We start from the raw sequence: 19,033 nt of genomic DNA on the forward strand, positions 1-19,033 counted from the left end.
TTTGACCAATTTTATACAATTTTGTTCCTGAAATCCAAAAATCAAGATTTTTTTTTTGGATCAAAGACATCCCAATATTACCAAAAGGTTTTGAACGACACACACTGACGTTTATGATCCAGATCAAAACCAAGATTTTGTGATCTAATCCGACTTGTGATCTAGTCCAATCAGAATCCTTCGTTTCTGTGGACATCTGGACATCTCTTCCCACAACATTGAGAGAACGTGGATTAAAAATTAGTAAAGGAAAAAAAATAAACAGTGCAATTTTTGCAAAAATACTGTACATGTTCGTTTCATTACAATCTAAGAAATTAAGAAAATAAGTAAAAGAATGATTTTATCCTTTGCCTTCAGCTTTATTTGGCTCAGACTGACACGTTATTTACAAAGGCTGATGATAAAACACACTCGCAACTGAATAAGTTAAAAGTTTCACAGGCAAAGAGCGGCGGCGCCTTCAGATGCGACGGAGGAAACGGACTCTTCTCATCACAGATGACCAATGACGGACCATACAGTAAAACGCACATACACATAAACTCATCAACCAACAAACCGAGAAGGACAATGACCAATCAGTCATCTGAACCAAAGCACTGTGTGTGTGTGTGTGTGTGTGTGTGTGTGTGTGTGTGTGTGTGTGTGTGTGTGTGTGTGTGTGTGTGTGTGTGTGTGTGTGTGTGTGTGTGTGTGTGTGTGTGTGTGTGGATGAAAAGAGGACGAGATAAACAGTGTTTGATCAATGTTGCAAAGGACCGTTGACCTTTCAGAAAGGTTTCATGATTTCATAGTTACACCAAAAGAGATTAAAATCTGGAATATTATACGGGATACTCTACTACTGTTTGCTGGATCCCAAAAGGGAAACATCTCTGCCAATTACTGCAAAGCTCTTATAGATGGAAGCTTGTTTTCCACACAGAATAAACAATAGAAAAGGCAATTCTGACTTTATAAACACGCAATTGGGAGTTATAAAGTAAGAACTGCATGATATAAAGTCGCAATTGTGTTATAAAGAATTGTGAGATATAAACTAAGAGTATTTTTTCCCTTAGAATTGGACTTTATATCACGCAATTCTGACTTTATAATTGACATATAATTGACATATAATTTTATAATTTACTTTTTAATTGACATCTTTTCTCAGAATTGTGAGATATAAACTATAAGTATTTTTTCCCTTAGAATTGGACTTTATATCACGCAATTCTGACTTTATAATTGACATATAATTTTATAATTTACTTTTTAATTGACATCTTTTCTCAGAATTGTGAGATATAAACTATAGGTATTTTTTCCCTTAGAATTGGACTTTATAACTCCCAATTGTGAGTTTATATCTCACAATTCTGAGAAAAGATGTCAATTGTGTGATATAAAGTCACAATTCTGACTTTATAACACGCAATTACGACTTTATATCATGCAATTTTGATTTTATATCTCACGATTCTGACTTTATATCTCACAATTCTGAGAAAATATGTAAATTGCGTGTTATAAAGTCAGAATCGTGAGATATAAAATAAAAATTGCATGATATAAAGTCACAATTCTGACTTTTTTCTCGCAATTGCGACTTTATATCATGCAATTTTTATTTTATATCTCACGATTCTGACTTTATAAACACGCAATTGGGAGTTATAAAGTAAGAATTGCAAAATATAAAGTCGCAATTGTGTTATAAAGTCAGAATTGTGAGATATAAACAAAGTTTTTTTTTTTTTTTCTTATAATTGGACTTTATAACCCCATTTGTGAGTTTATATCTCACAATTCTGAGAAAATATGTAAATTACGTGATATAAAGGCACAATTCTGAATTTTTTCTCGCAATTTTGACTTTATGACACGCAATTCTGACTTTATATCATGCAATTTTGATTTTATATCTCACGATTCTGACTTTATCTCGCAATTCTGAGAAATAAACAAGTAAACTCGCAATTGTGAGATAAATTATCTTTTAAAATGTTTCTTTCAGTGTCGGAAACAAGCTTCCATTCTTAAACCTACATTAACTACAGCACTGCCGCACTAAAACACAGCCGCTGATTATAAGACACTGCACTGAAATGAAGATTCACTGCAAAGATAGAAAAATAACAAATCTGGAGAACTATCAAACGAGCGAGAGAGAGGAGCTGAAGTTTTTCATAATTATCTGACTTTAATGGACGCTTCCAAAAACAAAGCAACAAATCTGAAGTTCCTTGATTTGTAATCCAAGAATAACTGTGATTGCATTGATCCTAATGCACATCGGCTGTCTAATCACAGAGGGGGACGGTGAGGTGAAGTGATACCGCATGAGTGATGGTGCTCCTCACGGAAACTCTTTATTATCCGATGCGTCCGCTAACAGTGGCCAGGGGAGGTCAAGTCTGAAGCCAGAGCAAAAGTCACCGGGAGAAGTAGACGGGCGAGAGTCCAGCTCAGTTTGAGGGGTTGTAAAGTTCTCCGGAGGACGGCAGGCGGACCCGTGACGGACCCGTGACGCTCGGGAGTCGGGAGAGATCCGGGAGTCCTCCGAGACGAGACCGAAGCTCCTTCCGGACCTGAGACACTCGGGCCAGTTTACGCTTGTATTCCTGACAGAGAAACACACACATCTTGTTAGTGCAAAGTACAACCGGTGTTTTAGGTGCTGTACAAAACACTCTTTTTTTTCTTTTTGAAATAGAAGTAAGAAAATAAAGTCCAATAATAACCAATAATCCTCTTTTTTTCCACTTAAACAAAAACACAATAATACAAATAATTGAATACAAATAAAGTCCAATAATAACCAATAGCAACCTCTTAAAAATAACCAATAATCCTCTTTTTTTCCACTTAAACAAAAACACAATAATACAAATAATTGAATACAAATAAAGTCCAATAATAACCAATAGCAACCTCTTAAAAATAACCAATAATCCTCTTTTTTTCCACTTAAACAAAAATAATAAAAATAATTTAATAAAAATAAATAAAGTCCAATAATAACCAATAATCCTCTTTTTTTCCACTTAAACAAAAACACAACAATACAAATAATTTAATACAAATAAAGCCCAATAATAACCAATAGCAACCTCTTAAAAATAACCAATAATCCTCTTTTTTTCCACTTAAACAAAAATAATAAAAAATAATTTAATAAAAATAAATAAAGTCCAATAATAACCAATAATCCTCTTTTTTCAATCTTTATATATTGAACTCAAGGCTTTTTAACCGATGCAACAAGAAAAGTTGAAGTCTTTCTGTAATTTACTGAATCTATTTAACGGTTTTGATTTATTTTTACTGTTTATTCTAAACACAGATGCACAAAAACAACACAATCTGCTGTTATATAAAGCATTTTACACATTTATGTTTATATAAGCACATTATGTGATGATATATTTCTGTTTAAGTGAATCTGTCAGCGGCTCAAGTTCTTGATAAATGTTCCCCGTTTCATCTGTCATTTTTTATACGATATTAAGGTTTAATTGACTGTTTAAAAGTTTAAGAACATTATTCTGTTCCACCATAAATCAAAAAAGCTCTAAAATGTTTTTTTTTTTTTACTTTTTAACATGTTTGTGTCACTAATGAAACATCAAAATTTAGTTTCAATTGCCTTAATTTATACCAAAATAATATTTTCATCTATAACACGTGTCTGTCAGGGTATATGTTAGGATGAATGTGTTATAAATTACACAGTTAATTTGTATGTGGTTAATGTGGTAACACTTTATTTTAAGGTTCATTAGTTAACATGAACAATACTTCAGCATTTATTAATCTTAGTTCATATTAATTTCAACATTTACTAATACATTATTAAAAAATATTGACTTTAACAGTTAATGCACTGAACAAACAGCTGGATTTTTATTAACCAACATTAACAAAGATTAATAAATACAGTAACAAATGTATTGCTCATAGTTAATGTTAATACATTAACTAATGTTAACAACTTAACCTTATTGTAAAGTGTTACCGTTAATGTCTGTTTTTCTACAACGCGAGGTCAACTTTACACTTGGATGTGAAATATGGACTTTAACTACATGAATAATCTGATCCAATTTTAACCCTTAAGAGTTTGCAATCAAACTTAAGACGGATCCCAATAAAAAAAGTAAAATTTAACTTGAAACCACAATGCTTTTCTTTGCACGTTACTTTCATACTTTTAGTCTTAGTGTATAAAATTAAAACTTAAAACTTTTAAATGCACTTTTACAGCATTTGTTAAATCAACATTTATAAACACACAATAATACATTTTGATTCTAATTAGCCAAAATTAATAAATTCGGCAAAAGTATTGTTCATGTTAACTACTGTAAAACTAATGTTAAAGCATATAATCTTTTTGTAAAGTGTTACAGAAAAACCACAGCAAGTTATTTCACTGCTGAACTCAAGAATAAGGATATATTTGTGAAAGAAAAAAAGCACACTCAAGAGATTGGTATTTTTTTTCTTTTATTTGTTTTTGATCAGTAAAGACGGCATCGGGAGGAACTCGGGAGCAACACGGGAGCTGCTCACTACCTGTTGGCAAAGGCTGGAAAATGAAGCGGTTAATGCCCATACAACTTTTACTAGAACTTTGTGTTTTATACTCACCAGCCCAGAAGAGTGTCTCATGCACAGGCCTTAAAGGCACAGTACACCCAAAAATAAAAATAGATGATATTTCAGAAATTGGCTTCCATAGTATGAAAGTCAATGGGGACCAAAAACTGTTCTTCAGCTCAAAATATCTACATGTTCAGCACAAGAAAAAAAAATTAATACAGGTATGGAAAAACGTGAGATTTTTATTTTTGGGTGACCTGTCCCTTTAAGAGAATTCAGTGTTGGATTTGCTGAAATGGAGCTTCACTGCCCTCTATAGGCAGAACAAACCAATGCAACTCTGATCACAGTGCTAAATAAAGTTGGATTTTTAGTACAGTGGTAAAGACTCGCACATATTTTTAACATGCACAAGCTAAAAAACTAAGAATTGGAGGCAAGAATAGTAAAGTAAAGGAAATGTGACGTCAGTAAGTTTACCCACTTCTAGTTTCTGCTCGTTCTGGGCCAGGCCGTCTCTCTGGGTTTGCAGAAAGATGGCAAGTGTGCGTGTGAGTTGCCGTCGGTCGTCGATCTCCGCCGCTAGTCGCCCGCTGTAATCCGCTAGCAGCATACAGGCCTCCTCCACCAGCCGAGAGAGACGCTCCCCTGACTCTTTATCTGACACACACACACACACACACACACACACAAGCAGGACAGTCTTACAACGACACACTACATATCACTTCTAATCAAGTTTATCTGTATTAGGGCTGTGCAACGATTAATCATATCCCAAAAAAAAGTTAGTTTATAATTAATATAAATGTGTGTGTGTGTGTGTATTGTGTATAATTATTTTGTATATATAAATACACACACATGCATGTATATATTTAAGAAATGTGTATAAAAAATATTTATATATAATATAAATATATATACACATGCATTTCTTAATTACATTTTTATAGTCAGAAAATAAATTACATGCCAAATCAGATATTAGTAAGACTTTCACAGATATTCCTTATGTGTGTTAAAGTGCTCAAGCGCTCACAATAGGGCTGGAAATAAATTAAAATAAAAAAAATAAAAAAACTAAAATTGAAATGTTTATTTATTTATGTTTTAACGCCACATCAGCAGCAATGGCTATATTCATGGCAATCAACATAATTTTTTATATAATTATGATTACACAACATTGTTTACAATATTTTAACAATTTGGTCTTAAAAAACAATCAATATACAAAATCAGACATGTATACCAATAACAACAACAACAGTAACAACAATTACATAGAATCTTTCAATTTAATATCTTGATAGAAATTCTACAATTATTCCACCTTTTTAAAAATGTCCATTAATATATTTTCTGCATAAAAACGGGTCTAATATCATTTTTAAAAAGGACATATTAAAATATGTTTTACACTCATGAAATTCTTACACAAATCACAAACCGGTTTCTCTTCCCTTTAATAAAATAAAAATAAAAATAAATATAAAATATATAATATTAAAATAATATAAAATAAATTAAACCTAAAACTGACAAAAGCTAAAATTTAACTAAAATTAACATGAAAACTAAAAATATAAAAAATTGAAGCTAATTCAAAACTATAATAAAACTAACATGATCGCTTTTTGTTCCTTGCTAGCTAGAAGACTTATTTTGTGTAGGTGGAAGGATCCTTGCCCTCCAACATATGGACACTGGATTAAGGAGGTCATGTGTCATATTCATTTGGAAAAGATTAGATATAGTGTAAAAGGGTCTGTTGAGAAGTTTTACAATATGTGGATGCCATTTTTGTCTTTTTTTGAAAGTGTGCCAATTGACAATTTTGTATAAATATCTACACAAACCTGTGTTAAGAAGTATATGAGGTTGCATAGAGGTCTGACTACTGTTCACATTTCTATTTTATTTATTTATTTATTTATTTATTTGTTATTATTTTTATATCTATCTTTTATGGATCCAGTATGGGGTGGGGGAAGGGGGGCTTTTTGTTGTCGCTGTGTTAATCTAAATGTGAAACTTAAAATCAATAAAAAGACTTTGTTCAAAAAAAACTATAATAAAACTAAAATAACACTGCCCTAGCATTTCTGAACACATACTGTGGTGGTAGCATGAATCATAATTCGGATTTTGAATACATTGGCTGCATCTGAAATCACACACTTCCCTTCTATATATTAGGTAAAAACAGTTTGAGACAAAAGACGCATGTCTGAATTCACAGAGCAGGTGAAAATACGCAGATGATCTACTACTGAGATTCTGAAGTGTGTATATGATGGACACTTTAATATCCCATGAGGCCACAGGAGAGGATTTATGAATGACAGTGAAGCGACGGTAGGTCACATGATAATGACATCATGGCAGATGTAGTGCGTCCAGATTACAATAATAATATATTATAGTGCTGGGCAACGATTAATCGCATCCAAAATAAAAGTTTGTGTTTACATAATCTATGTGTGTGTACTGTGTATAATTATTTTGTATATATAAATACACACAAATGTATATATTTAAGAAAAATGTGTGATCAATATATAAAATATTTATATTTAATACAAATTATGTACAAATATATATACACAGTATATAATTGTGTGTATTTATGTATACAAAATAATTATACACGGTACACACACATATATATTATGTAAACACAAACTTTTATTTTGGATGCGATTAATCGTTGCCCAGCACTAATATATACAACAAACTTGTTTAGTACGCATTTACTTCTTCAAAATAAGGACCTACTCAAGAGTTGGGTCTCGGTTTTTTTTATTTTTTTTTATACCGGTGCCTTTTAAAGCAACACTAAGGAACTTTTCCTCTTTGGTCCCCCTACAGGTTGGAAGCGGAATTGTCCATTACCGCTGTCATAAATAATTTCGCCGCCCGCAGCCGCCCGTCACACACACACTCGCTGTTTATCCAGCACTGGCTTTGGAATGAACGATGTCCACAGACAAGGTAGAGTATGTTGCATGATTTGATGAAAGTACGCGACCCGGTTTGGCAAACTTGCATAGTGCGGTTATGTTTACAGCTGTGGCAATGAGCGCTCATCAGGATCAACTTAAGCCTGCAGTAAATTTGCACGTTCTTAAATGAATAATTTATGAGACGTACGCCGGTCTGTTATTGTAGGGACATCGACTTTACATTTTCATACTAAACATGACGCGGAAAATAACTGGTTGCGTTACATGTCAGTCAATCCTTGGCTGATATTTGTATTCTTAAATACATGTTAGTGAATGTGTTTTGTCATTTAAGAAACCTTTATAATGATCATGATTCATGTTAGTTGATCTATAACGCACAATGGGCGCCATTTTCAGCAGTTCAGAGAACTGAATGTGTCAGATTTAGGCCTACAACACGTCAATTCATCCACTTCTCCCGAAATACATTAAAGTAAGTGGCTGGAGTGTGAGAAGAAGAGAGTCAGTTTTATAGTTACCTACTAAATGTGTATCTAAACACGTCATCCATTTATAATTGAAAGGATTGTTATTGCCGCTTCCGTAGACATCAGTGTGTATTTTACAAACTATACATGTTGTTTTGCTAATACATATGTGTATTTAAATGTCTGAAACCTAAAATAAACCTTATCTGGTTGAAAACACTGAATAGTTATGATGGCGCTGAGCGTCTGTCTCTGGCTCAGCCAACGCGCGAATGCAGATTTAAATGTAGAAGTTGATGCGATCTGAATGTTCTAATCACACCACTGTGAACAATCGTACACGTCGAAGGGTTAACTAGCGATCACATGCACTGATGATGCTTCTTACGTCCGTTTCGGAGAACCAGAGGGCAAATATTTCAACCGACATCTGAGGCATTTAAGTGGCACCGAAATCTGCGTTTTGATTCGGTCCGGTTACATACCGGTTACTTGGGTATCGGTTCCGGTACCCAACCCTACTCAAGAGAATATGTGATTTCGGTTGCAGCCAGTATGTTTCTGATGCTTCTGTCATGATGATGTTTGCATGCGTGTTCTCACCTGTAACTTTGTGCAATAGTGCCGAGTCCTGCACCTCCGGGGGAAGAGCAGAGATCCGCTGACGGAGAGAAGCGTCGCTCGAGGCCGCGTTCTCAAGCTCCTGCAGCGCTCGGATCAGATCTGCAGTCTGGGACACAAAACAAGCCTTCACACAGTGGATTAAGGGATAGTTCTTTTATCATGGATGGATGCGCTTTGATGGACTTCGATAAAAATATACCCATTCACTCCCATTATAAAGCTTGGAAGAGCCAGGACATTTTTTAATACAACTCTGATTGTATTTGTCTGAAAGAATGTCATATACACCTAGGATGGCTTCAGGGTGAGTAAATCATGGGCTAATTTTCATTTTTGGGTGAACTATCCCTTTGAGCTGGCGTGTAGCTAAATATCTGCATGTTCTTTCATACCTGTGGAGGTTCACCAGGCGAGCTTTGGGAGGCGAAGTCATCGTTGTTCACCTTAATTTCTTCGTAAGGCCTTTTCTTGGCCTTCTTTTCTACCTCTGTAGGTCATGAGATGTTCAACATGAGGAGTCTTTCTAAACAACTATATCATATTCCCAATAACCTTTCAAATCAGTGAATTACGGAAGCCCTGAACCAAAAAAAAAAAGTTAAAGTCGAAGCATTCCGAGATTAAAGTCAAAGCATTCTGAGATTAAAGTTGAAGAATTCCGAGATTAATGTCGAAACATTCCGAGATTAAAGTTGAAGAATTCCGATATAAAAGTCGCAGCATTCTGATATTAAAGTCGAAGTATTCCGAGATTAAAGTTGAAGTATTCCGAGATTAAAGTCGAAACATTCCGAGATTAAAGTCGAAGTATTCCGAGATTAAAGTCGAAGCATTCCGAGATTAAAGTCGAAGCATTCCAAGATTAAAGTCAAAGCATTCCGAGATTAAAGGCGAAGCATTCCGAGATTAAAGGCGAAGCATTCCGAGATTAAAGGCGAAGCATTCCGAGATTAAAGGCGAAGCATTCCGAGATTAAAGTCGAAGTATTCCGAGATTAAAGTCGAAGCATTCCAAGATTAAAGTCAAAGTATTCAGAGATTAAAGTCTAAGCATTCCAAGATTAAAGTCAAAGCATTCCGAGATTAAAGTTGAAGAATTCCGAGAATAATGTCGAAACATTCCGAGATTAAAGTTGAAGTATTCCCATATTAAAGTCGAAGAATTCCGATATAAAAGTCGCAGCATTCCAATATTAAAGTCGAAGTATTCCGAGATTAAAATCGAAGTATTCCGAGATTAAAGTCGAAGTATTCCGAGATTAAAGTCGAAGCATTCCGAGATTAAAGTCGAAGCATTCCGAGATTGAAGTCAAAGCATTCCGAGATTAAAGTTGAAGAATTCCGAGAATAATGTCGAAACATTCCGAGATTAAAGTCGAAGTATTCCGAGATTAAAGTCGAAGCATTCCAAGATTAAAGTCGAAGCATTCCAAGATTAAAGTTGAAGTACTTCGAGAATAAAGTCGAAGTATTCCGAGATTAAAGTCGAAGCATTGAGATTAAAGTCAAAATTACAGGAATACAGTCGTCCGTAGAAGTCAACATGCCACATAAAGTTTGGACCAGGATTGTGGTAATCTCAAAATATTTAGCCTTCATTCTCTTTTTTTCTTTCTTTTTTTTTTTTTTACACGTTGCGGTTCATGGCTTCCGTAGTGAACCATATGTCCTTGTGGTGATTTACTTACGCAGGACGTCAGAGAGTTTGTCCAGTACATTATTCTCATACACGGCTCTTTCCTGCCAGATGGACAGAACTCGGCCTAACTGTTTCTTGCAGCCCTCGTCTCCTTCACTGCACAGGAAGGATAAAATCTTGGTAAATAATATGACATTACCACAAGAAGAATCGTAGCAACACTGCAGCAAAATGCAAATATTTGGGCTTAAATTAAGACTGTATTATACTTATAAATGCGTAAAAAATGCATAAAAAAATTCATTATAAAAGCATAAAAATGTGTGTTCAATTGATAAAAATTTCCTTGAAGATTTGTAAAAAAATGTTTTACTAGGGTGTTGATTTGACATGATTAATTATTTTTAAAAAGTGCAATTAAAAAAATAATAAAAATATAAGCAGAATATATATATATATATATATATATATGTGTGTGTGTGTGTGTTTCATATATTTTTTTATTTATTAAATAATACAAATATATATTTTTTTAATTTTGACTCAGTTTCCATTTTTCAATTTGTTCATTTTATTTGAATGATTTTCGTTGTGCTTTTGCAATTTTATTATTTTGTTTTATTAGGTAAAACATTTTTTTTATTAGTCATTACCAGTTTCATTACCTTAGTTTTATTTTTGTATTAATTTCCAGTTAATTCTAGTGCTTCAACTCTTGCCAAGGCAGAATTTCGAATTGTTTTTCAACTAATATTTATATTTTATTTCATCATAACCCCATCATATTTCAATAACCCTGATACAATATATTACACCCACTAAGCAAGAAAGAAAAATATAACACAGACAATTTAAAAGAGCACTAAATACACTGGTCTAACTCACCTGGAAACGTGTTTGAACGCATCAACGATGACTGGCGCGAAGTCGTCTGTGAACTCTGGTCCTTTCCTCTTGCTGTTCTGTATAACATCATTCGCAAGATACAGGAAGGTCAGTTTACGAGAAACCTGGGCTGTACAGAGAGAAAGAGAAGACGACAACACGTCTTAGGTTTAATAGGCCGTCTGGAGAGGAATAATGCTTTAAATACTTGTGATCTAAAAGAATATGCTCTTTAATTACATCAAATCATTTATACCATTGGCTTTGAATGTCGAGAGGAACAAATTAGTCACACTGGCAACTGAAGAATAGCAATCAAAAAAGCACTAGGCAACAAAAACAGTTGCGAGTCTGTGAACACAGGTTGGGTTTCATCATGTGAGAAACGCTTGTTACTGATTCCAGCTGAACACAAAAAACTGCTATGGAAACTACATCTTATGAGATCTCCAGAGAGATGGAGGATCTAAAGATAGCCTCGTGCTCCCATCATCTAATCCCATACGCAAACAAACACACAGTACTAATTTTGTCTGTGCTTGATCATATTATGATCAGACTGTAATCTCTTCCCATTGGCCAAGTAGGAGCTCATTCACGAACAAATAGGCTAAACAACAATAAACGAAGAACGTATGCTAATAATCACTGGGAGCGAGGCATGAAGTCATTTTAGCACTGCTGTGCTTTTGCTAATCTAAAGTTGACTATGGCTTAGATATAGTAGATTAGTCAGACTTCAGATAGACATCTAAATCAGACCGTTGCACAAAGCACTTAAGACTCTGACTATCTTAATTAGGACTACACTGCAATGCATTCTGGGTAAAATAAGACACTTTTCAAAACAAAAAACATGGCGGATCGAGTAAGCGCACTCAACCGCTCAGTGCAGTTTACCTTAGCAGAAGATGTGTGTTTGTTGGAGTATAACAGTTACAAGGACATTTTACTTGGGAAATTTAGCGGAGAATGTAGTAACAAGAAGAAATGTTTAAATTTTGAGCCATTTTCCCTTTTCTTTCGGCTGTTTGTAATGTAACTGATTGTTACTGCTGGTTGCCAAGGTAACAGAGTCTTAGACCTGAGTTAGCCTGGGGTTGAGGGGTCTAATGTTTTTGGTCTAAATTAAGTCAGTCTTTATGTTTGTGAAACCGTCTAACTTGCATTAGACTAGACTATGAGCACATTATAGACTTGTCTAACACTATAGACCGCTCTAAAATAGCTTTGTGAAACCGGCCCCAGGTCTGAATAAAACGGCCCAGAACCAGATATATCGGCCGATATATGTTCATTCTTACTGTTATCGGCCCTATAAGAAAATTTGCCTGATATATTAAAGCTGATTAATAATGGGTTATTTCCTTCAGCTGAGAAACTTCAGATGCGCACTGTTTTACATGATGCTTTTAAATTGCTTGAAATATGATTGGAATCACTTTGAAAAGGAAAATACAGTAAAAGTACAACATGTACAACATGCAAAATCTGTCATATCAGCTACATGACATTATAATTGTGTGTTTGGGACATGGCTTTTAATGATGAAACTTCGTGTTTTTGTAATCAGGCTCTAAAAATTATATAAAAATTTGGATTTAGATTCATCGGCCAATTTATCGGTTATCGGCTTTCAAATATAAAGAATTATCGGTTATAGGTATCGGCCAAAATTTTCATATCGGTGCATCCCAACGTTGAATTGGAGCAAAACCTCTGATTAGAAATCAATGATTGTCCATTTTCATAAAGGAAGATGCAGCATACCTGTCAACATTACATTACATGGCTAAATACACATTAATAATAAATACATAATCTCTGTATTACATACATAATACATTACATACATAGTCTCCAATGACATCTCTCTCATGTTCGTCCATCCTCGGGACGCTCCTGTTCTTCTTCACGCGAAAAAAGTAGGCAAGCTTTGGGACATGCTACTTTGTCATCTTTATCGGACGGATCTGTCGCGTGCGTCCTGTCACTTAAACTGCCCTGTCAATCATCTCGTCACAGTTAAAATCCTCTATTAAATCTAATTTAATTTCCTATCGTTTCGGAGAGAAATGTAGAAGCACGTTCATCTGCCAGTGGGTCTTTCATGGAGACTGTCCTCATGTGTTTGCAATTTGAATATAATAATGCATTTAAAAGTTGGTGCGCTTCACCAACGGACGTCGCTCAAATGCCTCTGGGCGCAATTGGATAGACCTAAAACCAATCAGAGCGATCGTCATCGTGTAAAGCCCGCCCCAACGTTTCTGATTGGTGCCTCGATTTGGACGGATTAGAAATCGGCTTGAATGAGCTCTTTGCCAGACTACTTGCAGAGCAAATCTAAATTTGGCGGAAGTTTGTCTGGCTTTTCCCAGGCTAGGGAAAAACGGGAGGGTTGATGGGTATGAGATGGAGCCATTTCTAATCTCGATTGACACCAAACTTCACAGTGGCTTCATCATCATACCTCGCCTTGCGTTCACTCATTTCAATCGTGTGATATCAGCTGTAAACTGCATTATAGGTACTTTCCATGTCATCACTGAGCAACAAGTCAAACACACACCAGAGTAAACTTAGACCAGTTTTCCAAACACAAAAATGAATCATTAAACTGTACATTCAAAGCCTGATTGAGACCTAAAGTCAATACGTTTAATGTACACCTTAATAATATACACACTAATAAACTAATACAACCGAGCCGATCAAAGAAACCAGACTCCAACAGCACATGATGAGCCATTATCACCACGGTGCAACATTATGGCAAACCTTCAGTGGTTATGCAGGATCAGACTGCTTTAAAAAGATAACCAGAAGATAAAAAAACAGATCTATGATAACATAAGTGACCACAAAGCCTTATAAACGGTATATAAATCTATACACACATAAAGAGACAAAAATCTGTGGCGACATGAAATTTAAACAGAAATTGATGAAGCAATGAAACTTAAAGGTTGGATTATTACGTACTGGTAAACAGTGGTGTACCAAAATGAAATTAAAGCTTTTATTTAGCTGAAAAAATGAAACAAAAACTGTAATTAACTGAGTAATTAAAACTATATGAGTGATAAAAGTTGTTGTGAGTTCTTCCAAACTATTTTTTATCCATTACTACTCGATTGCATCATTGGAGAAGCACTAATTAAAGTGATAGTTCACCCCAAAAAATGAAAATTGTCATCATTTACTCGCCCTCATGTTGTTCCAAACCTGTATGAGTTTCTTTGTTCTGTTAATAAGAATGTGTGTAACCAAACCGTTTCTGGTCCCTTTCACTTCCATAGTATTTTTTCCCATCCTGTGGAAGTCAATGGGGACCAGAAACGGTTTGGTTACAAACATAACATTCTTCAAAAAGATGGAAATGGATATCAAATATGGAAATCAATGGTGCCTCACAATTGTACGGTACAAACACCCTTCAAAATATCTTCTTGTGTTCAGCAGAATACAGACATTTAAACAGGTATGAAACAGGCGAGTAAATGATGGTGTAACTTTCATTTGTGGGTGAACTATCCCTCTAAGCCTCACTATTTCAGGGGTTTTCCTGCATTTAATTTTTTTTGGCAGCCGCCAAAGCCTTTTGATCGGTGAGTGATGTATAATAGAAAGAACATAGTTAATGCACTGTGAAGTAACATGAACAGCTGTTCTTTATTAACAAAGATTAAATACAAAGAAATGTATTGCTAATGGTTAGTTCATGTTAGCTATTAGCCTAATACATTAATGTTAACAAATCAAACCATATCGTAAAGTGTTACAAACAAATCATTTAGTCAGAACCTCTTAAAATGAGAATGTAAGTGTGTTTACCCCATTGTTTTTTTTAGTAAGAGTAGTACTAGTTAGCAAGATTTAACCTTCATGAACTACAGGTTATTTATATGACAATGTGTAGAAATATAATTAATTTAGCCTAGTTTAGACTGGAGTGAGGTGAACACAGAAAAAAAAGTGCAAAGCTAGTTGTTGTTAGCTAGCTGTTAATTGTATTCAATTGTATATGGTAGAAAATTAGACTATTAGTCAAAGTAAACTTTTTTATTCTACTTTTTGAACTTGATATGATTATATACCAAAATAATTATCAGGTCTAGCAAAGAAGGATTTTCTCTTACAAAGCTATGAAAATCACAGTTTTATTTTAAAAAGAGGGCAATAAAAGGATGACAGTGTCTGTCGACTAACACCGAAGATCCAGGAAAAACCCTATATTTCCATCCAAAACAATTTTAAGCCAAAACCAAATTTGTGGTTGCTGGAATTTCAGGGGTAAACTAGTAATATCACAGCCAACATCTTTAATTACTGTACTAATAACAGCCATCAGACTGAGTGTCTGATGGAGAAAAAACACCGTACTTACCACCAGCTAAAGATCTGGTAGATTCCAAACTAAACTGTTTAGGATAAACTAAACCAGACTAGCTGACCCTGGTCAGAGAGGTCTGATCTCTCATCCCAACACATGCAGGAGAGTGAAAGGGTCTGGGAACACGTACAATCATTCTGTCATCATTCTTACAAGATCAGATATAAATACTATAAATAAAGGCTGTGTCCCAAAACCCCATATATGCCATAGTAGGGAAATAAATAAGTAGATGCTTCAAAATGGCTGCCAGGGTCAGTGGGAGCATCAACAGCTGAAGAAAACATATCTAATGTAGATATTATATTGCATATTTCTTCTGTGAGACTCACTAAATCTCGTTAGCAGAAGTGAAACTGACACGTGCCTCAATAACTGCAATGGTCATGCAGGCTGGAGTGATGTTGACTGATAAAGAAAATCAGTTAATAATTTAGATTTTGCCTCAATAATAATAACCTGCAGGAGAATCAAAACATGTATATGAGCTTAGCTACTAGCTTACAAGACTAGCTTGTTTGCTACATGAGCTGCTTAATTTCGTTTCAAAACGTCAAAACAGGACATAATCTCGCATTTTAAAGCTCATCTAGGTGTTTTGGGAGAAATGTGCCTCTCCTTACCTCTCTTCAGCTCGTTATGCCAGACTTTGACGATGGTTTTGGAGTGTTTTCTGTGGTGGATGAGCCACAGAGAGAGGGTCTGCACGCTCTGCTGGGAGTTACTCAGTTCTGATAATTTCTTCTCCAAGGCAGGCTCCGAGAACACGGACATTTTTCAATTACAAGTAAATGTCGGGTAGAAAAGGCTCCTTGCCCACACCAAGCACCCGAAGGTCGAGGATAATAAAGCTAATAACTCCTCACGCTAGCTAAACATTCCCTGGCTGGTTTGGTTTGCCACATTGCGCATGCGCAGACTCACCACCGCGCAATGTTAGAGGATGTTATAAATCGCATCGATGACCACTAGACACTAGACAGCAGTTTCAGCTCCTCTTCTAAGTGTAGACTACTACTAAACAATATTATACGAGTTTAATCATCTTCGATGGGAAATGTAGTTTTTGCGGGGCATACAGAGCACATGAAGACACCAGAACAGCATCATTTCACACATAAAATCACAAAAATATTACGAACAACATTGATAATAATAAGAAATATTTTTCAACATTGATAATAATAAGAAATGCTTCTTGAACAGCAAATCAGCACATTAGAATGATTTCTAAAGGATCATGTGACTGAAAATTCAGCTTTGCCATTTAGAAGAATAAATTACATTTTAAATATCAATATTAAAATATATTTAATATATTAAAATAGGTATTTAATATATATAAAAATATCTATAATTTTATAAATAAAAATAGTAATTTTAAGCTGTAATAATATTACTGTTTTACTAAAACTATTGTTTCTTAAAAGTGAACTGTAAAACTAAAGGAAACTCCATTTATTTACTATCTCAATTTAATATTTGGGGGCAGGAGGAGTGTTAGGAAAACTTGTTTGGGAAGAGTCAGTATTTCATTTAGTGCCATTAGTGAGTGTGAAAAGCTGATGGATGGAGGAACTGAGCTTAGAGAAGATGGAGAAGAGAAAAGGAAGGAGATTAAACGGGAGACAACGGTTCTTCTCGTGGAGGTCAAACCTCTGAGATCTTCCGTCTTGAAGCCAAGAGAGGGAGAAATCCCGATGTTTCCTCACTTCAAACTCCAGCCGCCAGTGACAAAACCACACACTCATCCTCGGAAACCAGTTCCCGCATCCGAGGAGGAGTTTTCCCTGGTTCAAGCGGATCACGATGAAGCGGTTTCCCTCAAACGCTCCTCATCCCGAGTGTGTCCTCTCAAACGTGTTCTTCCACGTCCAACTCCTGCACCGGATGAGCTATTCTCCCTGCGACGCTCTTCATCCCGAGTGTGTCCTCTCAAACGTCTTCCTCCACGTCCAACTCCTGCACCGGATGAGCTATTCTCCCTGCGACGCTCTTCATCCCGAGTGTGTCCTCTCAAACGTCTTCCTCCACGTCCAACTCCTGCACCGGATGAGCTATTCTCCCTGCGACGCTCTTCATCCCGAGTGTGTCCTCTCAAACGTGTTCTTCCACGTCCAACTCCTGCACCAGATGAGCTATTTTCCCTGCGACGCTCTTCATCCCGAGAGTGTTCTCCCGAACGTCCTCCCAGCTGGAATGCTCATCTGTTCCCTTCTTCCCCGTCTCCACAACTCATGCTGGTGAACATCGAGGATGAGGAGAGCGAGTACGTGGAGTTCACCGGGAAAACCTTCCTGGACTCACTGAAACGCTCCCGAACGCCGGAGGCTGAAGTAAAAAGGGGAAAGATGTTTGCTTGGATGGAAGAGGAGGAGGAGGAGAGAGAGGTGCAGGAGGAAGAGTGGGCGAGCCAAGTGGAGGAGATCGAGGGATTTGAGGAAGACGAGGAAGATCCCAGTGAAATGGGAGTCACACAAGGCCATTCCTTTCCAGACATTCCCAAGAATGAGATCCAGCACATCCAGGAAAAGTGCACAAGAAAACTCCCACTTTTTCTGTTCACCTGCAGGAGAAAGGAGGATAAGAAAACGATCAAGGAGAAGGAGCGGAGAGAGAAAGAGTTGCTGCTCGAACGCTACAGGAATGATCCGAAACTGAAGCACTTGTGGATCAACAAGCACAACCGCAACTACAGCTCCTCCTGATGAAGATCATCATCATCATCCCTTTATCCCGTGTAAATAAAACATCCTCTTCATTTATTACCCGTGTAAATAAAAAAAATTGCAAACTAAAAATTGAAAGATCCATGACTTTTCTTGACTTTTGAAACATAAAACACGTGTAAATATGAAGTGAATCAATTTGAACTAATTTGAATTGAACGGTTTAACGAGGAAGTGAATCATTCAATTCAGTTCATCATAACAGTGTCAGTGACACATCAATATATCACGCATATCAATATATCGCCTTCAATTTTTAAGTACTATCAACTTGGATGTTTAAGTTATTTCAACTTAAATTACATTAAACGGTTTTAAAAATGAGGTGAATCTTGTATTACTTATTGATCATATACATATTTAAGTGAATGTTTAGAGCTTTTTAATATGCATGCCATTGTTTTTGACAACTGTGTGTATATCAATACTTACAATGTCAAAGACTGCACATGTGATCATATAAATCCACAGTGTTAATGAGGACTAGTAAAACTCAAAAACCCTTTTTAAGTGAAAAACAAAGGATATGTTACATTTACTTAAGAAAGAATAGGACGTTTAAGCAACAAATGCTAATAAATCCAAAACACTTCATAGTTTTACACACACAAGATGAATTTTAACAACAGCAGTATTTTATTTTATATAATTAATTTTATTTTGACTCATGAACTGAGTAATTTCTTCAAAGACACCGACTCACAACTGATCTCAGAACCATGTTCTCAACAG

The 19,033-nt window shown here is 35.6% G+C and overlaps 2 protein-coding genes across 2 annotated transcripts; one reads left to right on the forward strand and one right to left on the reverse strand.

Annotated features, from left to right (window-relative positions):
• Window positions 1-2,168: 2,168 nt before the first annotated feature.
• On the reverse strand, window positions 2,169-16,688 carry LOC309510951 (regulation of nuclear pre-mRNA domain-containing protein 1A-like). Its single transcript, XM_082185971.1, has 7 exons — window positions 16,196-16,688; window positions 11,177-11,306; window positions 10,341-10,447; window positions 9,046-9,140; window positions 8,633-8,759; window positions 5,075-5,250; window positions 2,169-2,609 (listed from the first exon to the last, which is right to left on the reverse strand). Exons 1-7 carry the CDS (start codon window positions 16,344-16,346, stop codon window positions 2,454-2,456), a joined length of 942 nt encoding a protein of 313 aa, XP_082042097.1. The 5' UTR covers window positions 16,347-16,688; the 3' UTR covers window positions 2,169-2,453.
• A 446-nt stretch (window positions 16,689-17,134) lies between these two features.
• On the forward strand, window positions 17,135-18,930 carry LOC309510935 (uncharacterized protein). The gene has a single exon (XM_082185943.1). It carries the CDS (start codon window positions 17,138-17,140, stop codon window positions 18,278-18,280), a length of 1,143 nt encoding a protein of 380 aa, XP_082042069.1. The 5' UTR covers window positions 17,135-17,137; the 3' UTR covers window positions 18,281-18,930.
• Window positions 18,931-19,033: the final 103 nt, after the last annotated feature.

The sequence above is a fragment of the Leuciscus leuciscus genome, assembly GCF_965113295.1.
Source record: "Leuciscus leuciscus genome assembly, chromosome: 12".
Lineage (NCBI taxonomy): Eukaryota > Metazoa > Chordata > Actinopteri > Cypriniformes > Leuciscidae > Leuciscus > Leuciscus leuciscus.